This window comes from Montipora foliosa, chromosome 1 (assembly GCF_036669935.1).
Source record: "Montipora foliosa isolate CH-2021 chromosome 1, ASM3666993v2, whole genome shotgun sequence".
Taxonomy (NCBI): Eukaryota; Metazoa; Cnidaria; class Anthozoa; order Scleractinia; family Acroporidae; genus Montipora; species Montipora foliosa.
In genome coordinates, this window is record NC_090869.1 from 52,650,953 (window position 1) to 52,677,082 (window position 26,130).

The 26,130-nt window shown below is 38.3% G+C and overlaps 2 protein-coding genes across 2 annotated transcripts in view; one reads left to right on the forward strand and one right to left on the reverse strand.

Moving 5' to 3' along the window:
• Window positions 1-13,221, forward strand: part of LOC138000853 (uncharacterized) — a 59,206-nt gene extending 45,985 nt beyond the window's left edge. Inside the window, exons 4-13 of the mRNA XM_068847526.1 lie at window positions 978-1,265; window positions 2,307-2,594; window positions 3,639-3,926; window positions 4,966-5,253; window positions 6,296-6,583; window positions 7,625-7,912; window positions 8,955-9,242; window positions 10,282-10,569; window positions 11,612-11,899; window positions 12,940-13,221. Of these exons, the coding sequence (XP_068703627.1) occupies window positions 978-1,265; window positions 2,307-2,594; window positions 3,639-3,926; window positions 4,966-5,253; window positions 6,296-6,583; window positions 7,625-7,912; window positions 8,955-9,242; window positions 10,282-10,569; window positions 11,612-11,899; window positions 12,940-13,085 (2,738 nt within the window). The 3' untranslated portion in view covers window positions 13,086-13,221. The remainder of the gene's footprint in view (window positions 1-977; window positions 1,266-2,306; window positions 2,595-3,638; window positions 3,927-4,965; window positions 5,254-6,295; window positions 6,584-7,624; window positions 7,913-8,954; window positions 9,243-10,281; window positions 10,570-11,611; window positions 11,900-12,939) is intronic.
• Window positions 13,222-15,461: 2,240 nt separating this feature from the next.
• LOC137971165 (uncharacterized) lies at window positions 15,462-25,828 on the reverse strand. Its single transcript, XM_068817913.1, has 2 exons — window positions 24,616-25,828; window positions 15,462-15,652 (listed from the first exon to the last, which is right to left on the reverse strand). Exons 1-2 carry the CDS (start codon window positions 25,826-25,828, stop codon window positions 15,462-15,464), a joined length of 1,404 nt encoding a protein of 467 aa, XP_068674014.1.
• Between the last annotated feature and the right edge of the window lie 302 nt (window positions 25,829-26,130).

The window sequence follows — 26,130 nt, forward strand, 5'->3', positions numbered from 1 at the left end:
GCTCCCAAGGTAAGTGGCTTCATAGCTCAGTTGGTTTGAGCATCGCACCAGTATAGCGAGGTCACGGGTTCAAACTCTGTTGAAGTCTTGAATTTTTCAGACTTCTTTACGCAATTGCAAAAATTACGTTCATAACTGTGACGATCATAGCTTCATTTGATCTCATATCAGCAGTTCATATCTGATCCATTTCATATATTATTTCATCGTTAAACAACACTTTATTGTCGCTTTTGCGAAATCTGGTCATGTTGCATGACATTTTAGAAGATTTAATTCCACCGCTCCAGTCAAGAAATACTATATTTTTAATAAACGGTTCTATTCAAATTTACACTTAATTGCTTTGATATTTCCCGTTTATTAAGAATATATTCAAAAAGAGCACTCCATTCTCATTGGACATATGCAGTAAAATTGTAATCTTCAACTTGTACTCTTGTATGGCAAGTAATGCAACGCCAATTGCAATAAGAGGGGCATAACAAAAGAAAGGTGACCGAGAGGAATTTTTGTACTTTTAATGCCAAGGAGAGGCAAAACTTAACAAAAAATGATGACAATTTACTCTACAAAACACAGTACTCAAACCTGGATTAAAGGTCTTTCATAGGTTAACAGACGTTTTTGTAAGTCCTTTTTTTCTTAAGAATTGGTCTAGCAATTTTTGGATGCATTTATTGCAAAAAAAATTCACTTGATATTCTCGCACAATTCCGAATTGATAGGTACTCGTCCAATTTTCAGAACGTTTTTCCTTTTTGCGGTTTCCGTTTTCCTTGGTGGATTGTTTAGATAGGCTACTTTTTGTAAGCGGATCTAGGTTGAATAACAATAAATAAATTCAAATAACACTCTCAAACGGGCAATTTTATTTGCGGCCTTTTCTTTTATATATCCATTGTGATGTTGTGCCATAGTCTTGCAAAATCGTACAGCAATATAGCAAATATTAAGATCATCGGACTTTCCATCAGGTTTTGAAACCATCGGCTGCTTCAAAGACACCTCCAATCGAGCCATCCAACCATTGGAAGGAAAAGATTCCATTCTGGATGGATCGTATGGTGCTCGAAAGAACGCCATTGCAAAGTGCGCCGTGGCTGCAATGAGAAAAGGATACAGGATGTTTGCAGTTCAAAATGGAGGATGGTGCGCAGCCAGTGCTACAGCGGACCACACCTTCGACAATTACGGCAGATCTGTAGCCTGTGAGTCCGATGGCGAAGGTGGACCGTGGGCCAATCAGGTTTATGTCATCAAAGGTAAAATGTCAAAGAAGTGTCTATTAAATGCACAAAAAATAAAATGCGGTGTTTTCTTGTGGAAAAAAGGCCTAATGAACAAGGACGAAGGACTAGTGTGTACTTCATCTTTATCAAACACTGAATTTGCATGGTCGTATTTGTTCCGACGTGCTTTTACAGTGTACAAATTTGACATAAAATTGTAGATAAGAACTAGAATGGCAACTTGCGTTTTGCTACGATTATTTCAATTGTTGTGTACAGTTTATTTGACCTTTTTCTTTTATAAAACACACTTAATGGCATAAACATGTTGCTTTTGTAAAATCTGGTCAAGTTGCATGGCATTTTAGAAGCTTTAATTCCACCGCTCCAGTCAAGAAATACTCTATATTTAATAAACGGTTCTATTCAAATAGACACTTGATTGCTTTGCTATTTCCCATTTATTAAGAATACATTCAAGAAGATCACTCCATTCTGATTGGACATATGCAGTAAAATTGTAATCTTCAACTCGTACTCTTGTATGGCAAGTAATGCAACGCCAATTGCAATAAGAGGGGCATAAACAAAAGAAAGGTGACCGAGAGGAATTTTTGTACTTTTAATACCAAAGAGGGGGAAAACTTAACAAAAAATGATGACAATTTACTCTACAAAACACAGTACTCAAACCTGGATTAAAGGTCTTTCATAGGTTAACTGACGTTTTTTTAAGTCCTTTTTTTCTTAAGAATTGGTCTAGCAATTTTTGGTTGCGTTTATTGCAAAAAAAATTCACTTGATATTCTCGCACAATTCCGAATTAATAGGTACTCGTCCAATTTTCAGAACGTTTTCCTTTTTGCGGTTTCCGTTTTCCTTGGTGGATTGTTTAGATCGGTTACTTTTTGTAAGCAGATCTAGGTTGAATAAGAATAAAGAAATTCAAATAACTCTCCCGAACGGGCAATTTTATTTGCGGCCTTTTCTTTATAATTTCCATTGTGATGTTGTGCCATAGTCTTGCAAAATCGTACAGCAATATAGTAAATATTAAGATTGACTTTCCATCAGGTTTTGAAACCATCGGCTGCTTCAAAGACACCTCCAATCGAGCCATCCAACCATTGGAAGGAAAAGATTCCATTGTGGATGGATCGTATGGTGCTCGAAAGAACGCCATTGCAAAGTGCGCCGTGGCTGCAATGAGAAAAGGATACAAGATGTTTGCAGTTCAAAATGGAGGATGGTGCGCAGCCAGTGCTACAGCGGACCAGACCTTCAACAATTACGGCACATCTGCAGCCTCTGGGTCCGATGGCGAAGGTGGACCGTGGGCCAATCAGGTTTATGTCATCAAAGGTAAAATGTCAAAGAAGTGTCTATTAAATGCACAACAAATAAAATGCGGTATTTTCTTGTAGAAAAAAGGCCTAATAAACAAGGACGAAGGACTAGTGTGTACTTTATCTTTATCAAACACTGAATTTGCATGGTCGTATTTGTTCTGACGGGCTTTTACAGTGTACAAATTTGTCATGAAATTGTAGATAAGAACTAGAATGGCAACTTGCATTCTGCTCCGATTATTTCAATTGTTGTGTACAGTTTATTTGACCTTTTTTTTTTAACAAAATACACTTAATGGCGTAAACATGTTGCTTTTGCGAAATCTGGTCATGTTGCCTGGCATTTTAGAAAATTTAATTCCACCGCTCCAGTCAAAAAATACTCGTTTTTTTTTATAAACGGTTCTATTCCAATAGACACTTGATTGCTTTGCTATTACCCATTTATTAAGAATATATTCAAGAAGATCACTCCATTCTGATTGGACATATGCAGTAAAATTGTAATCTTTAACTTGTACTTTTGTATTGCAAGTAATGCAACGCCAATTGCAATAAGAGGGGCATAAACAAAAGAAAGGTGACCGAGAGGAATTTTTGTACTTTTAATGTCATGGAGGGGCAAAACTTAACAAAAAATGATGACCATTTACTTTACAAAACACAGTACTCAAACCTGGATTAAAGGTCTTTCATAGGTTAACTGACGTTTTTGTAAGTCCTTCTTTTCTTAAGAATTGGTCTAGCAATTTTTGGTTGCATTTATTGCAAAAAAAATTTAATTGATATTCTCGCACAATTCCGAATTAATAGGTACTCGTCCAATTTTCAGAACGTTTTCCTTTTTGCGGTTTCCGTTTTCCTTGGTGGATTGTTTAGATCGGTTACTTTTTGTAAGCAGATCTAGGTTGAATAACAATAAAGAAATTCAAATAACCCTCTCGAACGGGCAATTTTATTTGCGGCCTTTTCTTTATAATTTCCATTGTGATGTTGTGCCATAGTGTTGCAAAATCGTACAGCAATATAGTAAATATTAAGATTGACTTTCCATCAGGTTTTGAAACCATCGGCTGCTTCAAAGACACCTCCAATCGAGCCATCCAACCATTGGAAGGAACGGATTCCATTCTGGATGGATCGTATGGTGCTCGAAAGAACGCCATTGCAAAGTGCGCCGTGGCTGCAATGAGAAAAGGATACAAGATGTTTGCAGTTCAAAATGGAGGATGGTGCGCAGCCAGTGCTACAGCGGACCAGACCTTCGACAAATACGGCAAATCCGCAGCCTGTGGGTCCGATGGCGAAAGTGGACCGTGGGCCAATCAGGTTTATGTCATCAAAGGTAAAATGTCAAAGAAGTGTCTATTAAATGCACAAAAAATAAAATGCGGTGTTTTCTTGTAGAAAAAGGGCCTAATAAACAAGGACGAAGGACTAGTGTGTACTTTATCTTTATCAAACACTGAATTTGCATGGTCGTATTCGTTCTGACGGGCTTTTACAGTGTACAAATTTGTCATGAAATTGTAGATAAGAACTAGAATAGCAACTTGCGTTTTGCTACGATTATTTCAATTGTTGTGTACAGTTTATTTGACCTTGTTTTTATAAAATACACTTAATGGCGTAAACATGTTGCTTTTGCGAAATCTTGTCACGTTGCATGACATTTTAGAAGATTTAATTCCACGGCTCCAGTCAAGAATTACTCTATATTACATAAACGGTTCAATTCAAATAGACACTTGATCGCTTTGCCATTTCCCATTTATTAAGAATATATTACGGAAGATCACTCCATTCTGATTTGACATATGCAGTAAAATTGTAATCTTCAACTTGTACTCTTGTATGGCAAGTAATGCAACGCCAATTGCAATAAGAGGGCCATAAAGAAAAGAAAGGTGACTGAGAGGAATTTTTGTACTTTTAATGCCATGGAGGGGCAAAACTTAACAAAAAATGATGACAATTTACTCTACAAAACACAGTACTCAAACCTGGATTAAAGGTCTTTCTTAGGTTAACTGACGTTTTTGTAAGTCCTTTTTTTCTTAAGAATTGGTCTAGCAATTTTTGGTTGCATTTATTGCAAAAAAAATTCAATTGATATTCTCGCACAATTCCGAATTAATAGGTACTCGTCCACTTTTCAGAACGTTTTCCTTTGTGCGGTTTCCGTTTTCCTTGGTGGATTGTTTAGATCGGTTACTTTTTGTAAGCAGATTTAGGTTGAATAACAATAAAGAAATTCAAATAACTCTCTCGAACGAGCAATTTTATTTGCGGCCTTTTCTTTTATATTTCCATTGTGATGTTGTGCCATAGTCTTGCAAAATCGTACAGCAATATAGTAAATATTAAGATTGACTTTCCATCAGGTTTTGAAACCATCGGCTGCTTCAAAGACACCTCCAATCGAGCCATCCAACCATTGGAAGGAACGGATTCCATTCTGGATGGATCGTATGGTGCTCGAAAGAACGCCATTGCAAAGTGCGCCGTGGCTGCAATGAGAAAAGGATACAAGATGTTTGCAGTTCAAAATGGAGGATGGTGCGCAGCCAGTGCTACAGCGGACCAGACCTTCGACAAATACGGCACATCCGCAGCCTGTGGGTCCGATGGCGAAGGCGGACCGTGGGCCAATCAGGTTTATGTCATCAAAGGTAAAATGTCAAAGAAGTGTCTATTAAATGCACAAAAAATAAAATGCGGTGTTTTCTTGTAGAAAAAAGGCCTAATGAACAAGGACGAAGGACTAGTGTGTACTTTATCTTTATCAAACACTGAATTTGCATGGTGGTATTTGTTCTGACGGGCTTTTACACTGTACAAATTTGTCATGAAATTGTAGATAAGAACTAAAATGGCAACTTGCATTCTGCTCCGATTATTTCAATTGATGTGTACAGTTTATTTGACCTTTTTTTTTTAACAAAATACACTTAATGGCGTAAACATGTTGCTTTTGCGAAATCTGGTCATGTTGCGTGGCATTTTAGAAAATTTAATTCCACCGCTCCAGTCAAGAAATACTCTATATTTAATAAACGGTTCTATTCCAATGGACACTTGATTGCTTTGCTATTTCCCATTTTTTAAGAATATATTCAAGAAGATCACTCCATTCTGATTGGACATATGCAGTAAAATTGTAATCTTCAACTTGTACTCTTGTATGGAAAGTAATGCAACGCCAATTGCAATAAGAGGGGCATAAACAAAAGAAAGGTGACCGAGAGGAATTTTTGTACTTTTAATGCCATGGAGAGGCAAAACTTAACAAAAAAAGATGACAATTCACTCTACAAAACACAGTACTCAAACCTGGATTAAAGGTCTTTCATAGGTTAACTGACATTTTTGTAAGTCCTTTCTTTCTTAAGAATTGGTCTAGCAATTTTTAGTTGCATTTATTGCAAAAAAAATTCACTTGATATTCTCGCACAATTCCGAATTAATAGGTACTCGTCCAATTTTCAGAACGTTTTCCTTTTTGCGGTTTCCGTTTTTCTTGGTGGATTGTTTAGATCGGTTACTTTTTGTAAGCAGATCTAGGTTGAATAACAATAAAGAAATTCAAATAACTCTCTCGAACGGGCAATTTTATTTGCGGCCTTTTCTTTATAATTTCCATTGTGATGTTGTGCCATAGTGTTGCAAAATCGTACAGCAATATAGTAAATATTAAGATTGACTTTCCATCAGGTTTTGAAACCATCGGCTGCTTCAAAGACACCTCCAATCGAGCCATCCAACCATTGGAAGGAACGGATTCCATTCTGGATGGATCGTATGGTGCTCGAAAGAACGCCATTGCAAAGTGCGCCGTGGCTGCAATGAGAAAAGGATACAAGATGTTTGCAGTTCAAAATGGAGGATGGTGCGCAGCCAGTGCTACAGCGGACCAGACCTTCGACAAATACGGCACATCCGCAGCCTGTGGGTCCGATGGCGAAGGTGGACCGTGGGCCAATCAGGTTTATGTCATCAAAGGTAAAATGTCAAAGAAGTGTCTATTAAATGCACAAAAAATAAAATGCGGTGTTTTCTTGTAGAAAAAGGCCTAATAAACAAGGACGAAGGACTAGTGTGTACTTTATCTTTATCAAACACTTAATTTGCATGGTGGCATTTGTTCTGACGGGCTTTTACAGTGTACAAATTTGTCATGAAATTGTAGATAAGAACTAGAATGGCAACTTGCATTCTGCTCCGATTATTTCAACTGTTGTGTACAGTTTATTCGACCTTTTTTTTTTAACAAAATACACTTAATGGCGAAAACGTGTTGCTTTTGCGAAATCTGGTCATGTTGCGTGGCATTTTAGAAAATTTAATTCCACCGCTCCAGTCAAGAAATACTCTATATTTAATAAACGGTTCTATTCAAATAGACCCTTGATTGCTTTGCTATTTCCCATTTATTAAGAATATATTCAAGAAGATCACTCCATTCTGATTAAACATGTGCAGTAAAATTGTAATCTTCAACTTGTACTCTTGTATGGCAAGTAATGCAACGCCAATTGCAATAAGAGGGGCATAAACAAAAGAAAGGTGACCGAGAGGAATTTTTGTACTTTTAATGTCATGGAGGGGCAAAACTTAACAAAAAATGATGACAATTCACTCTACAAAACACAGTACTCAAACCTGGATTAAAGGTCTTTCATAGGTTAACTGACATTTTTGTAAGTCCTTTCTTTCTTAAGAATTGGTCTAGCAATTTTTAGTTGCATTTATTGCAAAAAAAATTCACTTGATATTCTCGCACAATTCCGAATTAATAGGTACTCGTCCAATTTTCAGAACGTTTTCCTTTTTGCGGTTTCCGTTTTTCTTGGTGGATTGTTTAGATCGGTTACTTTTTGTAAGCAGATCTAGGTTGAATAACAATAAAGAAATTCAAATAACTCTCTCGAACGGGCAATTTTATTTGCGGCCTTTTCTTTATAATTTCCATTGTGATGTTGTGCCATAGTGTTGCAAAATCGTACAGCAATATAGTAAATATTAAGATTGACTTTCCATCAGGTTTTGAAACCATCGGCTGCTTCAAAGACACCTCCAATCGAGCCATCCAACCATTGGAAGGAACGGATTCCATTCTGGATGGATCGTATGGTGCTCGAAAGAACGCCATTGCAAAGTGCGCCGTGGCTGCAATGAGAAAAGGATACAAGATGTTTGCAGTTCAAAATGGAGGATGGTGCGCAGCCAGTGCTACAGCGGACCAGACCTTCGACAAATACGGCACATCCGCAGCCTGTGGGTCCGATGGCGAAGGTGGACCGTGGGCCAATCAGGTTTATGTCATCAAAGGTAAAATGTCAAAGAAGTGTCTATTAAATGCACAAAAAATAAAATGCGGTGTTTTCTTGTAGAAAAAGGGCCTAATAAACAAGGACGAAGGACTAGTGTGTACTTTATCTTTATCAAACACTTAATTTGCATGGTGGCATTTGTTCTGACGGGCTTTTACAGTGTACAAATTTGTCATGAAATTGTAGATAAGAACTAGAATGGCAACTTGCATTCTGCTCCGATTATTTCAACTGTTGTGTACAGTTTATTCGACCTTTTTTTTTTAACAAAATACACTTAATGGCGAAAACGTGTTGCTTTTGCGAAATCTGGTCATGTTGCGTGGCATTTTAGAAAATTTAATTCCACCGCTCCAGTCAAGAAATACTCTATATTTAATAAACGGTTCTATTCAAATAGACCCTTGATTGCTTTGCTATTTCCCATTTATTAAGAATATATTCAAGAAGATCACTCCATTCTGATTAAACATGTGCAGTAAAATTGTAATCTTCAACTTGTACTCTTGTATGGCAAGTAATGCAACGCCAATTGCAATAAGAGGGGCATAAACAAAAGAAAGGTGACCGAGAGGAATTTTTGTACTTTTAATGTCATGGAGGGGCAAAACTTAACAAAAAATGATGACAATTCACTCTACAAAACACAGTACTCAAACCTGGATTAAAGGTCTTTCATAGGTTAACTGACGTTTTTGTAAGTCCTTTTTTTCTTAAGAATTGGTTTAGCAATTTTTGGTTGCATTTATTGCAAAAAAAATTCAATTGATATTCTCGCACAATTCCGAATTAATAGGTACTCGTCCAATTTTCAGAACGTTTTCCTTTGTGCGGTTTCCGTTTTCCTTGGTGGATTGTTTAGATCGGTTACTTTTTGTAAGCAGATCTAGGTTGAATAACAATAAAGAAATTCAAATAACTCTCTCGAACGGGCAATTTTATTTGCGGCCTTTTCTTTTATATTTCCATTGTGATGTTGTGCCATAGTCTTGCAAAATCGTACAGCAATATAGTAAATATTAAGATTGACTTTCCATCAGGTTTTGAAACCATCGGCTGCTTCAAAGACACCTCCAATCGAGCCATCCAACCATTGGAAGGAAAAGATTCCATTCTGGATGGATCGTATGGTGCTCGAAAGAACGCCATTGCAAAGTGCGCCGTGGCTGCAATGAGAAAAGGATACAAGATGTTTGCAGTTCAAAATGGAGGATGGTGCGCAGCCAGTGCTACAGCGGACCAGACCTTCGATTCTTACGGCACATCTGCAGCCTGTGGGTCCGATGGCGAAGGTGGACCGTGGGCCAATCAGGTTTATGTCATCGAAGGTAAAATGTCAAAGAAGTGTCTATTAAATGCACAAAAAATAAAATGCGTTGTTTTCTTGTGGAAAAAAGGCCTAATGAACTAGGACGAAGGACTAGTGTGTACTTTATCTTTATCAAACACTGAATTTGCATGGTCGTATTCGTTCTGACGGGCTTTTACAGTGTACAAATTTGTCATGAAATTGTAGATAAGAACTAGAATAGCAACTTGCGTTTTGCTACGATTATTTCAATTGTTGTGTACAGTCTATTTGACCTTTTTTTTATAAAATACACTTAATGGCGTAAACATGTTGCTTTTGCGAAATCTTGTCACGTTGCATGGCATTTTAGAAGATTTAATTCCACGGCTCCAGTCAAGAATTACTCTATATTAAATAAACGGTTCAATTCAAATAGACACTTGATCGCTTTGCCATTTCCCATTTATTAAGAATATATTACGGAAGATCACTCCATTCTGATTTGACATATGCAGTAAAATTGTAATCTTCAACTTGTACTCTTGTATGGCAAGTAATGCAACGCCAATTGCAATAAGAGGGACATAAACAAAAGAAAGGTGACTGAGAGGAATTTTTGTACTTTTAATGCCATGAAGGGGCAAAACTTAACAAAAAATGATGACAATTTACTCTACAAAACACAGTACTCAAACCTGGATTAAAGGTCTTTCATAGGTTAACTGACGTTTTTGTAAGTCCTTTTTTTCTTAAGAATTGGTCTAGCAATTTTTGGTTGCATTTATTGCAAAAAAAATTCAATTGATATTCTCGCACAATTCCAAATTAATAGGTACTCGTCCACTTTTCAGAACGTTTTCCTTTGTGCGGTTTCCGTTTTCCTTGGTGGATTGTTTAGATCGGTTACTTTTTGTAAGCAGATTTGGGTTGAATAACAATAAAGAAATTCAAATAACTCTCTCGAACGAGCAATTTTATTTGCGGCCTTTTCTTTTATATTTCCATTGTGATGTTGTGCCATAGTCTTGCAAAATCGTACAGCAATATAGTAAATATTAAGATTGACTTTCCATCAGGTTTTGAAACCATCGGCTGCTTCAAAGACACCTCCAATCGAGCCATCCAACCATTGGAAGGAACGGATTCCATTCTGGATGGATCGTATGGTGCTCGAAAGAACGCCATTGCAAAGTGCGCCGTGGCTGCAATGAGAAAAGGATACAAGATGTTTGCAGTTCAAAATGGAGGATGGTGCGCAGCCAGTGCTACAGCGGACCAGACCTTCGACAAATACGGCACATCCGCAGCCTGTGGGTCCGATGGCGAAGGCGGACCGTGGGCCAATCAGGTTTATGTCATCAAAGGTAAAATGTCAAAGAAGTGTCTATTAAATGCACAAAAAATAAAATGCGGTGTTTTCTTGTAGAAAAAGGGCCTAATGAACAAGGACGAAGGACTAGTGTGTACTTTATCTTTATCAAACACTGAATTTGCATGGTGGTATTTGTTCTGACGGGCTTTTACAGTGTACAAATTTGTCATGAAATTGTAGATAAGAACTAAAATGGCAACTTGCATTCTGCTCCGATTATTTCAATTGTTGTGTACACTTTATTTGACCTTTTTTTTTTAACAAAATACACTTAATGGCGTAAACATGTTGCTTTTGCGAAATCTGGTCATGTTGCGTGGCATTTTAGAAAATTTAATTCCACCGCTCCAGTCAAGAAATACTCGATATTTAATAAACGGTTCTATTCCAATAGACACTTGATTGCTTTGCTATTTCCCATTTATTAAGAATATATTCCAGAAGATCACTCCATTCTGATTGGACATATGCAGTAAAATTGTAATCTTCAACTTGTACTCTTGTATGGCAAGTAATGCAACGCCAATTGCAATAAGAGGGGCATAAACAAAAGAAAGGTGACCGAGAGGAGTTTTTGTACTTTTAATGCCATGGAGGGGCAAAACTTAACAAAAAAAGATGACAATTCACTCTACAAAACACAGTACTCAAACCTGGATTAAAGGTCTTTCATAGGTTAACTGACATTTTTGTAAGTCCTTTCTTTCTTAAGAATTGATCTAGCAATTTTTGGTTGCATTTATTGCAAAAAAAATTCACTTGATATTCTCGCACAATTCCGAATTAATAGGTACTCGTCCAATTTTCAGAACGTTTTCCTTTTTGCGGTTTCCGTTTTTCTTGGTGGATTGTTTAGATCGGTTACTTTTTGTAAGCAGATCTAGGTTGAATAACAATAAAGAAATTCAAATAACTCTCTCGAACGGGCAATTTTATTTGCGGCCTTTTCTTTTATATTTCCATTGTGATGTTGTGCCATAGTCTTGCAAAATCGTACAGCAATATAGTAAATATTAAGATTGATTTTCCATCAGGTTTTGAAACCATCGGCTGCTTCAAAGACACCTCCAATCGAGCCATCCAACCATTGGAAGGAAAAGATTCCATTCTGGATGGATCGTATGGTGCTCGAAAGAACGCCATTGCAAAGTGCGCCGTGGCTGCAATGAGAAAAGGATACAAGATGTTTGCAGTTCAAAATGGAGGATGGTGTGCAGCCAGTGCTACAGCGGACCAGACCTTCGATTCTTACGGCACATCTGCAGCCTGTGGGTCCGATGGCGAAGGTGGACCGTGGGCCAATCAGGTTTATGTCATCAAAGGTAAAATGTCAAAGAAGTGTCTATTAAATGCACAAAAAATAAAATGCGTTGTTTTCTTGTGGAAAAAAGGCCTAATGAACTAGGACGAAGGACTAGTGTGTACTTCATCTTTATCAAACATTGAATTTGCATGGTCGTATTCGTTCTGACGGGCTTTTACAGTGTACAAATTTGTCATGAAATTGTAGATAAGAACTAGTATAGCAACTTGCGTTTTGCTACGATTATTTCAATTGTTGTGTACAGTTTATTTGACCTTGTTTTTATGAAAGACACTTAATGGCGTTAACATGTTGCTTTTGCGAAATTTTGTCATGTTGCATGGCATTTTAGAAGATTTAATTCCACCGCTCCAGTCAAGAAATACTCGATATTTAATAAACGGTTCTATTCAAATAGGCACTTGATCGCTTTGCCATTTCCCATTTATTAAGAATACATTCAAGAAGATCACTCCATTCTGATTGGACATATGCAGTAAAATTGTTATCTTCAACTTGTACTCTTGTATGGCAAGTAATGCAACGCCAATTGCAATAAGAGGGGCATAAACAAAAGAAAGGTGACCGAGAGGAAGTTTTGTATTTTTAATGCCATGGAGGAGCATAACTTAACAAAATATGATGACAATTTACTCTACAAAACACAGTACTCAAACCTGGATTAAAGGTCTTTCATAGGTTAACTGACATTTTTGTAAGTCCTTTCTTTCTTAAGAATTGGTCTAGCAATTTTTGGTTGCATTTATTGCAAAAAAAATTCAATTGATATTCTCGCACAATTCCGAATTAATACGTACTCGTCCAATTTTCAGAACGTTTTCCTTTGTGGGGTTTCCGTTTTCCTTGGTGGATTGTTTAGATCGGTTACTTTTTGTAAGCGGATCTAGGTTGAATAACAATAAAGAAATTCAAATAACACTCACGAACGGGAAATTTTATTTGCGGCCTTTTTTTTTTATATTTCTATTGTGATGTTGTGCCATAGTCTTGCAAAATCTTATAGCAATATAGTAAATATTAAGATTGACTTTCCATCAGGTTTTGAAACCATCGGCTGCTTCAAAGACACCTCCAATCGAGCCATCCAACCATTGGAAGAAAAAGATTCTATTCTGGATGGATCGTATGGTGCTCGAAAGAACGCCATTGCAAAGTGCGCCATGGCTGCAATGAGAAAAGGATAGAAGATGTTTGCAGTTCAAAATGGAGGATGGTGCGCAGCCAGTGCTACAGCAGACCAGACCTTCGACAATTACGGCAGATCTGCAGCCTGTGGGTCCGATGGCGAAGGTGGACCGTGGGCCAATCAGGTTTATGTCTTCAAAGGTAAAATGTCAAAGAAGTGTCTATTAAATGCACAAAAAATAAAATGCGGTGTTTTCTTGTGGAAAAAAGGCCTAATGAACTAGGACGAAGGACTAGTGTGTACTTCATCTTTATCAAACACTTAATTTGCATGGTCGTATTTGTTCCGAGGGGCTTTTACAGTGTACAAATTTGTCATGAAATTGTAGATAAGAACTAGAATGTCAACTTGCGTTCTGCTCCGATTATTTCAATTGTTGTGTACAGTTTATTTGACTTTTTTTTAAAATCAAATACACTTATGGCGTAAACATGTTGCTTTTGCGAAATCTGGTCATGTTGCATGGCATTTTAGAAGATTTAATTCCACCGCTCCAGTCAAGAAATACTCTATATTTAATAAACGGTTCTATTCAAATAGACACTTGATCGCTTTGCTATTTCCCATTTATTAAGAATACATTCAAGATGATCACTCCATTTGGATTGGACATATGCAGTAAAATTGTTGTCTTTAACTTGTACTCTTGTATGGCAAGTAATGCAACGGCAATTGCAATAAGAGGGGCATAAACAAAAGAAAGGTGACCGAGAGGAATTTTTGTACTTTTAATGCCAAGGAGGGGCAAAACTTAACGAAAAATGATGACAATTTACTCTAAACAACACAGTACTCAAACCTGGATTAAAGGTTTTTCATAGGTTAACTGACGTTTTTGTAAGTCCTATTTTTCTTAAGAATTGGTCTAGCAATTTTTGGTTGCATTTATTGCAAAAAAAATTCAATTGACATTCTCGCACAATTCCGAATTAATAGGTACTCGTCCAATTTTCAGAACGTTTTCCTTTGTGCGGTTTCCGTTTTCCTTGGTGGATTGTTTAGATCGGTTACTTTTTGTAAGCGTATCTAGGTTGAATAACAATAAAGAAATTCAAATAACACACACGAACGGGCAATTTTATCTGCGGCCTTTTCTTTTATATTTCCATTGTGATGTTGTGCCATAGTCTTGCAAAATCGTACAGCAATATAGTAAATATTAAGATTGACTTTCCATCAGGTTTTGAACCCATCGGCTGCTTTAAAGACACCTCCAATCGAGCCATCCAACCGTTGGAAGGAAAAGATTCCATTCTGGATGGATCGTATGGTGCTCGAAAGAACGCCATTGCAAAGTGCGCCGTGGCTGCAATGAGAAAAGGATACAAGATGTTTGCAGTTCAAAATGGAGGATGGTGCGCAGCCAGTGCTACAGCGGACCAGACCTTCCACAAGTACGGCAGATCTGCAGCCTGTGGGTACGATGGCGAAGGTGGACCGTGGGCCAATCAGGTTTATGTCATCAAATGTTAAATGTACCAACCATGCTCACCTTACTAGCTGCTGAACAGCGTTGCCGTGCGACGAGTCTTGTAACTGATTGCTGAAAAAATAAACATCTCTTCTGATAACGGCTTGCTTTAGATTTTTTTTTCTTTCGGCAGGTATGAGACTGGCTAACGTTTCTGCAAATAAAAAAATTTTTTGCGAGTGACGAAATTTTCACATTGTAGATGAGGTCCGTTTACCTTCCGTCCATTCAATTTTAATCAAAATAGAAAATTGAAAATCTTGATCTTCAAATTTTGATGCTCAGGAAAACATTAATCATGTGTGAACGTTTAATTCTCTTTTGTTTTGGCTTTTCACATAAGCCACGAAGCCCCATTTTTGGTTAGATTTCCTTTGCTTAAGGTGTAATGAAAATAGAAATATGACAAGATTTGCCAAAATTTCTTAAAGAAACTAACATGCAAGAACCAGTAACAAAACTGTAACTCAAAGTTCACAATCAAATTGTTGATTTCTGCATATAGGAAAATCAAAAATTGAAAAACCGGACGAAATAGGTGTGAGGGGAGGGCACGGCAACACAGGAAGTGCCCAAAGACGCAAACACAAAATGTTTAAGCAGCACAAGAAATATGTCAACAAGTGAGAAGCCCCTGCCACTAAAAAGAAAATTGAAATCTCATGGGGCTTCAAAAAGAATGTGACCTAAAACTCTGGGTAATGTAGCACCTCATATAAACCTCTTTTTTCATTTGTTCTCCTTGACAATAGCCTTCCTTATTATCAGGGATGGGGCATTGTTTAGGATTCTTCTTTATTGTTTCCATGCCCAATGTTATTGTCACTTCAAGGAGGCACTACTTGATCCAGACTCTAGGGATGTAATACCACTAGGGACAAGGTCATAGCATGCAAGTTATATTTATACCTCAACTTCTCCCAGAGGACATGTGGACCCTAACTCTTCAACTATTTCAATGTGTGACATGACCACTGTCTCTCCTGCACCTGTAGTTGATGTACAGGCCTTTGTTGAAGAACTGCTTCTATCCTTTGGAGGTTTCCGTGGCAAAGGTGTAACTGAGGACCAGTTAAATATTGATGGTTCCACTCCTACATTCAGAACGTGAATTTTTCACATTGATGCAATGTTAGAGGATTTTGATAAACCTTTGTAGCAGAATTCTCTCCAAAATCACACACAGACAAAACATGACAGAAGACAACAGATATGCAGTTCTTCACAAAACTAGCTTTTCTATTTTGGACCTCAATTTAGTTTAAGGTACCTTTTTTCATGTGTCTATACTTACAGGCATTCTAAAACATGATTTCAATTTGGAAAGGAAAGTTCATTTAACAAAATTGAAATGAAACCAAACCAAAGCAAACAAAAATTTACAATTACAAAATGTTTTCCGGTAGTAGACCCCTTCAGATTTGAGAATCATAATTTCTGATTTAGCTTAAATCAGCTTCCTTCATTGTATACTACAAGGTATACATAGAACACAAATAAAGGATGCAGACCCAGAAATAGCATAACAATGGACTGTTTTATTTCTTTTAAGTCAAACTATGCAAGATTATCATAATTATTACGCACTTCAACAGCTGGAATATAAACAGATTTCCATCAAAATGCAATTCAACAGTGATGTAGTCGTGATACAAGACTGTCATAAAATCAGCGTTATTGTAAAATTACAAAGACTTAAACAATACCACACCTTTACCCAATCTGCTCCTCACTCCCCCAGCACCTTTGATTATTTCGTGTTTCCTAAAATGTTTTTCACATATTACAGTGTTCTCGCTTACACGAAAACCGTCTCTTCCGTGTTGACGCTTGATCAAATTGCACCAACGTGCTTTTGCAGGGTTCTTCGTAGGAAATTTAAAAAAGCGTAAACCAGACGCACTTCCATCGCTATTATATTCATAACTGTTGCACTCAGCTGCTGCACACTCCTTTCCACGGCTTCGGTGTTTCCTTTTCTTGCTATCTTTACCTTTCTCTTGGTCCATTTTCTAAGATTTGTTCGACTCGTAGCGCAGTTTAAACGAAAGCAAAAAGGACGGAAGGAAAGCTAATACAGGGTTAGCCTCGTCCCGGTGCACAAATTGCGCCGGCTAGACCAAACTCCAGCGGTTTCTTAGCATGAGCGGGGAATTCGAAACTGGACTATAATGTGGGAGGTTGTGCAGAGATACCGCTGCAGTTTTTCACGCACATTTTCTCCACGCTATGCACGCATCGTTCGACCGGCTTACCGCCATCTTGGTTCTTCGCCGACGAAACTTTCAGATGTTGCTCAATACACATAGAGGGGCTTTTTCACAGGAACAATTACCCTTGTTGGTACTGCCGTCTGTTGGTGCTTCTGGTGTTGCCGCCCCCTCCCCTCCCACCCATTTTGTCCCGTTTTTGATTTTGAAGTTTGATGTTCCAGTGTTGGAGCTGGTTTTTGCATGTTCGCTTCTTTAAGAAATTTTGGAAAATCTTGTCACATTTCTATTTTCATAAAATCTGAAGCAAGGGAAATCTTAACTAAGATTGATCTTCGTCGCTAAATCATGTTAATGTGAAAGACCAAAAAGGATGATTTCTGTTTTTCTGAATATCAAAAATTGAAAATCAACATTTGTCATTGCTAATTTTCAATTTTCTTTTTCGATGGAAATAGAATGGACGGTAGGTACACGGACCACTTTCCGCTGAGTTAAAGGTCTATTGATTTGAGGGTATTAGTATTTTGTGTGTTTTTATTATTTCCCTTAAAATTGACGAAGCCGGTAATGAAAGAAACCTTAAATCGCTTTTCGAATTTCTTTCTAAATCGAACCATATGTTGGCCAATTTTTCTCTTAGACCTTTTGTCATCCAATCAGAAGTGGGTGCCTTAAAATGGGGAAGACACACCAATGTCCAGAATTACAGGTAGTTTTATGCACCCCAATTTTGATATTCAACGCAACCCGAAATATTGCATTACGTACATCACCAAATACCGATTACCAACAATGAGATAAGTGTCGGTATTACTGTTTTCCCTTAGGTTGAGTAAACGCAGCTTTTTATTTTATGCTTGAGGAGAAGAGACAAGGGGGATCCTCTGTGTCGTTAATTATCTTCATTCCCACACACGAGTGATATTGTGGTGTGAGAGAAGAGCCAGGGAACACTTCGTGAAGCTCTTTGGAACCTGCATGCATACAATTGCTTGCATTTCTAGACATATTTAGGGTTCAAATGACGTCAAAGCCTTCATGTTGCGTATTATTCATTCATGTATATATTTTTTTGGTTCAAGAAAACCAACAATTGCTCGGAATGAGTGAAAACGACCTGTTTGCATGTTTTCAATCAAGAGACGGCCAGCACCGTGTTTCGAGAGGCCATTAGGCCCTTGACCGAATAATTGGGACTAAAATATTATTATTTTAATTTATCACCCCTGTTAGGCCGATCACTAAGGAACAAATTACCTTCCCTACACGCCGGCACCTATTCCCGACAACCTTGCCACACCAGGCCTCGGTTGTTCAAAAGGTGGATAGCGCTATCCACCGGATAAATCACTATCCAGCGGATAAACACTAGCAAAACCGATTGAGTTATCCAGTGGATAGTGATTTATCCAGCGGATAGCGCTGTCCACCCTTCGAACAATCGGGGCCGGTGCAATAAATATAAAGACTGCCACAAAGTTATCACTTCCGTGTGTTTCACTTTACTACATTTGCAGTTCGTCGATGGCCCTGTTTTCCCTTTTTGACATTGGTATTTTTTTCTATTTTAAGAAATTGTTATTCACATTTTTATTGTTGCGATGTTAGCCCACATAACAGGCGATTTGGTGAATTTTAGAGTCTTCTTTTCATGGGGACGACTGATCGTTTGAATGTAATGGTCGCGGGAAAACATTGACTGAAGTCAAAAGAGAAAGCAACGGGAGAGAGGAGCGAGGAGAAGGAGCGAAAAACCTCCTGCAACACCCCATTTCCAATCATGTGTGACGAGCAAGGGTTTTATGTCAACTAGCAACTAATTACAGCGCGCTTTGGGTAAACATTGACGGGAATACAATTCATCTTTCGCTAGGGTTATAGGGTTAGATTTCAACTTACCGTTATCGTTTTTCTGTCCATGTTTTACTGTGTACTGTTCATCGAAAACGATGGCCGACAATCTTTTTTGTGGAAGTTATCATTAGAATATCCTTTCAGCAGGTTGAGAAATGCCTCGTCCAGTGCATCTTCTGCCGATGAGAAAATTGGCTGTGACAGAACAGGGGCACCCAACGAGAATATAGTTCAAAACCACTTAAACGTAGCATTGTTAAACGTATTTTAGTATTTAAACGGTAGATATAGGCATATTTTTATCCCCTAAAAAGTTTTTATCTGTTCGGATTCCCTGGCTGAAAGTCTAGTGAAGTCTAGTGAAAAATATAGGGATCAAAACTTACCTTTTCGAAAATTTTAGCCACACAAAAGGCTCCCGGAAATTCTAGGTGACCTTTTTAGGGTAAAAATCCGTTAAAAATTGGCAATTATACCATGTTTTAGATGTTCGAAAATCCTAGGAAAGGCAGGCAAGCAAAAAATTTTACAACAAATGTTGCGAAAATTCTAGATCTCAAATCGTCTTCCGAACAGATATTTTCCGAAAATTGACGTTGGGTGCCCCTGACAGATACAGCAGCCAACGAGGTTGCCGTGAGCCCTAGTCCTTCAGCTTCTTTAATCTGATCATCGATGATATTTCTCAGAGGTGTGATTACTGATGCAGAACACATTTGGTCGGTCACCTTCTTCTAGAAAAAGCTGAAATATGAAGCTCTTGTTAATTCCATGGGAGGAAGGACAGCCAAAATATCACCTCCGTTTATTAGCTTCTTTACAGGGTATTTATGCCGTGAAGTGCAAAGAGCCTGCCGAGTACGATATAAGGCACGCAACAAAAGTGTGACAACGAGCAGTTACCCTTTTAAGTACAGTCGAACTGTATTATTTAATCAGTTATATACCGTCGTTACAGTTCCTTCGGTTAAAGATTATTATAAGTCAAGCAGTTCGTAAAACAGGCTTACTGTCTTTCATGGCCATACAGGTACTGATATGGATCACCAACTTTAAACTACATGTACAATTTCCACGGGCTAGAGGCAACAATGCTTGACTTTCTTGATTTACTGGATTCTTTTTACTCACTGGATTTTCTATGCACACAAACTCTTGCGGAGGACTTCATAATGATCTCTGAACTCTTTGCCTTCTTTCCTTCTCGGCTATCGTCTCTTTCTTCTCTTCGGATATAGTAAGGTCAAAGGTTATAGCTCTGCCATAGTTATCGCAGTTGTTTATAGCTTCCTCACAGTAAATTATCCATATTCCACAAACGTCCACGAGGGTAAGCTCTCAGGCAAATAAAGAGAGTGTCAGTCCCTTCTATTATTTATAAGCCTGCTTTTATACTTTTACTCTAAGCATCTAGAAAGTTCTGTTGCTATTTATAGTGTATTATAACAAGGTGTACTATTTGTGGAAAGTGCTGAGTCACATCAAAGAAAAAGTTCTGGAATATTCAAGTCAACCCCGGTTATGGCGCTCCGATACGGACAATATTTTCAGGTTACGAATTAAAAAATAGGGGCACACACAAAATAAATAATATATAGATTTAGCCAAGCCTAAAAGCGGAGCTCCCGGGTTGTTTATTCTTACTGGCTTTAGGATTAGTGAAAATAAAAGCCTTTGGAATGGTCCGCCTTTTGGTTTTCCCGGATATTGTTTAATTATGTCAATTTCTTCGCTGCCTAACTAGTCAAATCCACGGTTAATTTCACCCGAAAAACCGACTGATCGCATGAATCACGAAGCGATGAGTGCGATATCGGTTTTTCCACCGAAATTTACTGTCGAAGCCACCAGTAAGGCAATTAATTTTTCTTGCATCGCAAGAGTTTTAAAAGAAAACAAGCAAATCTTCAGCAAGTGAACGGAAAAGGAAAGAAGCCATTTCAGAGTCCACTGTCAAAAGCTGGCGAATAGGAATCAAGCTAAAATTAGGGATCACAGACGTACTATGGCTCGTGATGTGACAGATAGTCTTTGTCGGTTCAAGGTAAAACAAGGAGTTCTATTCATGTACTTTATTCCACTTTATCTCTTAAAACGAGATCATTTACATTTTGATGTAACAAATTGAGCAAGGGAGGCAGTGTGGCCCAGTGGTTAGGGCGCTTGCCTTGAGATCCGCAGATTCCCGGGTTCAAGACCCGCTCTGACCACTAGTTGAATTTGATCCTGGTAGTCCCTGGTTCAACTTCCCAGTTACACTTGTAAATACCCAACTGGTTTGCCTCCGGCCAGTTGGGATTCTTGACAGTTGTTGCTCTGTTCTGTTGTTTTATTGGCCCTGAAAAGCCCCAAGGGGGGAACGGTCAATTAAGCCAGCTTGGCTTAGAACCAGAATCGGCTAGAAGGGACAAACTTCAAACAAGATCTCCAAAAAATTACCTGTACGTGCTCTAAACAAACTTCTGAAAACACAAGCTTGTGATATTTCTCCTTACTTTTACGAGAACTCATTGAGATTACATGTTTCTAACATAAGGGCAAAATTTTCTTGTCACTAGTACTGTCAAGGCACATCGAAAGACAATTAGGCAGACGGAGTGACAAAAACCTGTTGTTCGCTCGCATTTTAAAGCCAAGCAAACCAGGAAACACATCATTTTTTTCTGTCCAAAAAGAGTCCAGATTATTTAATTCCAGTTGAGAATAAAAATTCGAGTTTCATTCCTGAACAAAGGAAAAAACGACTAAACCACTTTTTAGAAATATGCATCCACTTCAAACAACTCATCCGTAGAATAACAAACGGTTTAGTGTCCAAGAAAAGAATTTGTGGAGTAACTTCTTCCACCACGTTTGAGCTATTACTGGTGTACCGTTTTGTCGTTCTCGTTCTTTTTCTCTCTTCTTTCTTTTCGATTCTTCTGTCATAGGCCGTCCAGGCATCTTGCAACCTTAATAGACTCAAAATTAAAAATCTTAAGATAAGACTCATGCCAAAAATTGCAATTCAGAGCAAAAAGCAGCACTAAACAAATTAAAAATAGACACTCAGCTTTAAGTTTATATCCCTCCAATGCTTGATTTGAATAACTACGTAGCCACCAGTGTGTCCTGACCACAGCTATATTATGTCAAACCTGGTTTGAAACCAGCGAAAATTGCAAGAAAAAATATTTTTTCAAACCGTACCTGAACACGAAAAGCATCGTCTGTCAAGATCTTTTGACGACGTAGCATGGCAATGGAGCCGCGTCGAGCCACAGAAAGAGCGCGAAAAAGCCTCGTTTATGCTCAGGAGTGAGTGTCTGACCTGGCTTAAGCCTGCGATCCAATCAACAACCTGTCCCTGGTCAGCGGTGAACTTTAAAAGAAAAAACAGCTCACCTCGATAAGGTCCAACTTGAGCCCGCGATATGGTCAGGTGATACTGGTTAGCGGATACCTTGTTTTGACAAGTGTCAATTGACCATAACATTGATGTCCAATATCAAAGATGTATGCTGTAAACTTGCTAGAGTGTCAACAGGAGTATTGCCTCCTTGACGAGCTCTAAACTTGAGCCCGTGATGTGATTACGTGATACTGGTCACATTGGCATACATGGACGGGTGGACGGACGTACGATCGTACGGTCGTATGGTCGTACGGTGACCAAAACCAAATTTTCTCGCAGCGATGGCTTACCATATTTTCTTAACTATGGTGCTCCGCGCTCAGATATAACCCTACAAAAATATATCGCGCTTCACAAAAATCGAATTGTACTCCCAAATTAATCGAATCCTTCAAATTTAAACTAATTAAACCTCACAACAATCAGTCAAACACTGAAGGAGATTAACCAAAAAAAAAACAAATAATAGGAAACCAAAAACCACTGAGAATTGAGAAGAAGGACTCAAAAATGAGTTGAACTGTACAAATATAAATCGAACCTCAAAATGAATCAACCACATCCCCAGGGCCATCACGGCTTTCACGGCGGTTCACGGAAGAGTACCTTATGGTCTGCTTCATGGAAATGTTGGGGGGAAAGTATTCTATCCTATTCTGTCACTGTCCGTTGTCAGAGGATGAGCGAAGGCACCTGGCAGGTTCATAAACAAGTAATAGTTCTAGCAGTAACTAGGCTGGAACTACACTTTTAAGTAAAGGAAAGGAAAGGAAAGGAAATTTATTTAAGTGTGTTGTCCTCTAGCTCTGAAGCACTAATTGGGGACACTGTAAACTGAAATAAACTGATAAAGGTATATCAAATCAAATGTTGGTTTTTGAGGAGAGGGGAAAACCGAAGTACCTCGAGAAAAACCTCTCCGTGCAAAGTAGAGAACCAACAACTCAACTCATGTCTTGGCTGATCTCGGGCCAAATTGCGGGAGGCGTGTGATCTCACCACTGTGCCATTCCTGTGTCATCCCTGCACCGCTGTGCCATCTCTGCTGCCCTAGTAGCCAGTGCAGCTCTTTAAGAGTGTTGCTAATATGATCAAACTTGGGTAACAGGCTATCACACGCGCAGCTGCGTTTTCAACACTTTCATTTCGTACTTAGGTAGGCCATGTAAAAGCGAGTTAAAGAAATCCAAGTTAAGACTTGCAAAGGAGTGATCAAGAACTTCAGCACAGTGACTTATGTACTTACGAATCTTAGGTTTACTTCTGAAATAGTAAAAGGCCCCCTTAACTATATATTACTGATTGATATGAAAAAAACATTGTTAAGGTATTATCGAAAACAATGCCGATATTGCGCTTTGTTCGTAGGTATGATGATATCAGTACCCACTGCAATGGATGAGAGCGGTGGGGGCATTCTAAACTTAGAATGAAAAATAAGAAGTTCCGTTTTATTGGTATTTAGTTTCAGTTTGTTTGCTGTCATCCAGTTAATGATATCACCAAGCAAGACAGTTTCCTCGTATCGTATCCCTCGGCCGTCCGAATTCGATCAAATTGACTAAAACAAAAATAAAATAATAATAATAATATCGCTTTGATGATCCATACGATGTTTTTGAAATTCATATTTAATCAATACATGTTTCGGATGAAACATCATCCATCGTCAGTTGACAAATGAGAAATAAACTAAAGTTGAGCAATAAATAGTGTAACAAAGTGAGATATAACATGAATAATTAAGGATGAAGGCGAGAACAGAATAAAAACACCCAACCACGAAACAAAACAGAAAAAACCAAACTGTTTAGGCTAAGAAAAGAAACTAATTAGTATGAAAGGGATAAATTAAGATGTTTGACTTGGGAATTTAAAGATGGCTGCTCCCAAAGGATATGCATGGCTTCTTTGATTTTCAATTGGAAACGTGTGGAAGCAGAGTCGAGGATTTTAAAACAGTCTTCTGAACACCGGGAGCGACAATTTTCAGAACCTCTCAAGTGCTTAAATATGTGGGAATGTTTGTCGAAGGCGAGATGTTCACGGATGCGAGTGGCGAAATGTCTATTGGTTTCACCAATATAACAGGCATTACAGCCTGCACATGAAAACTTGTAAATGATTCGCGATCGTAAACCCGCAGGGATAGGATCCTTCGCCCCAAACCAACTCCTAATTTTAAACGGGGTGAACACCAACTTAATTTCCAGGTCGCTGCAAAATTTGTTGACTAATTTCTTAATTCTGCGTTTTGTTATGATGGAAAAGGGACCGATGTACGGTAATTTAAAATACAAACAATTGTCCTTCCGAGCAACACTCTGAGAGGAATCGGAGCTAAAGTAATTGTTGAGAAATTTTCTAACAACATTCTCGATAACGCTAGAAGGAAACAAATTCTTCCTTAATGTTTTGGTAAGGTTGCTTATGTCCAAGTGAAAACCAGTCCAAGTATTATTAATTTTAAATACTCGGTCAACCAGAGTGCGTACTAGTCCTAATTTGTAACTGAAAGGTACAAAGCTGTAATAATTAGTGAGAAGACCGGTGTAGGTCTTCTTGTGGAAAACCGAGGTAATAATGCCCTGATTACTATGGTTATCTAAAAGCACATCTAAGAAGGGAAGCTTGTGGTTTTCTTCCTTCTCCATAGTAAACTTGATGTTAGGATGCTGGCTGTTGATATAACTGAAGAAAGATAAAGCATCCTGCTCGGTATTAAACAAAGCAAAGGTGTCGTCGACATATCTACGGTAAAACTCGATACCTGAATTGTAATTCTCTAACCAGCGTTTCTCATGGTGACCCATAAAGAGATTAGCTAATACAGGAGCAAGCGGGGAGCCCATGGCTACCCCATCAATTTGATCGTAAAAATTACCCAAAAATGAAAAATGGGTTTGAGCAGTGGCAAAGAAAAATAACTTAGTAAGATTTTCCCGTCCTAATTTAATATCTGGATTGCCCTTCATAATGTAGTCTACCGCTAAGTCGATAGATTCGATGAGGGGAATGTTGGTGAAAAGACTTTCGACATCGAAAGAAACCATGAACTTATTTAGGGTATGGAGTCTAGTGACTTCACTAACAAAAGTAAAAGTGTCATGAGCACAGTAGTCATTAGGGATGTGAGGGTTTAACAATGTACATAAATACTTAGCTAGGTTGTAATTATAGGTTCCAATCGAAGAAACAATGGGCCGGAAAGGAGGTGTCGAAGAGTGATCTTGAACCTTATGCATCTTAGGAAGCCCATAAATTCTGGCTGGTTGAGATCCTGATGGATAGATCTTGTCATAAATGGTGTTCTCAATTTCATCAGTCTTCTTCAGGTTGCGAAGGAACCGTTGTAATTGGCCCTCCCTTAGGAGAGTTGGATCATCCTTAAGTTTCTTGAATTTGGACGAATCCGAGAGGATGTTAAGGATACTGCTATCATAAACTGTCCTGTCCAAAATGACCACACGATTCCCTTTGTCAGGTTTCAGAATGACAATGTTCTTATTCCTTTTGAGACTTTTCAAGACTTGGAGTACTTTCCGATCATTGTGAGATACACGATGAGAGGCGATGTAGGAGCTCGCAAGATGCGATAATGCAGCTTGGAGCTTACCAGTTTGACCACGATCAACGATTTTCTTGAGCATGGAGCCATGAATAAGTTCGAAGCAAGTATAGATGTCAGACTTGCGTATAGATGGAGGACAGATGGAATGAGTCAGACCATTTTTGAGTGCATCGCATTGCTCAGGGGACAATTGGTGGGAGGACATGTTGATCACTGTTTCGTCAGCATTAAATGGCATAATTGCGTGTCGGCTCAAATTTCGAAGTTTCTTGGCATGTGTTTCCACTATCTTAGATGATAATTTGTTAATGTTGCTCTGTAGAGCGTTGCGCAAGAAATAAAAGTCAAGATTGTTAAGTATGTTTTGAAGCTTGTTGGAGACGAAACAAATTCGCATGACCATCCATTGAAGAAATCTATGGACGTGGTTAGAAGAAAAAACGTTTAGATCGTGAGAGCCAAAGGGTTTTAATGAGCTACTTTTAAAAGAAAGTTATTCACTGTTTGCTCTCCCTTATCGAGTTGCTTGCATCTGTTTTC

What these genes read in the sequence shown, in the direction of transcription:
- LOC137971165 (XM_068817913.1), bottom strand. Translation starts at nt 25,828, where the DNA reads ATGCCATTTAATGCTGACGAAACAGTGATCAACATGTCCTCCCACCAA. An exon ending in TGTGCTTTTAGATAACCATA is followed by an intron (nt 15,653 to 24,615) that starts GTAATCAGGGCA and finishes TTCTGAATGTAG; the next exon opens with GAGTGGAACCATCAATATTT.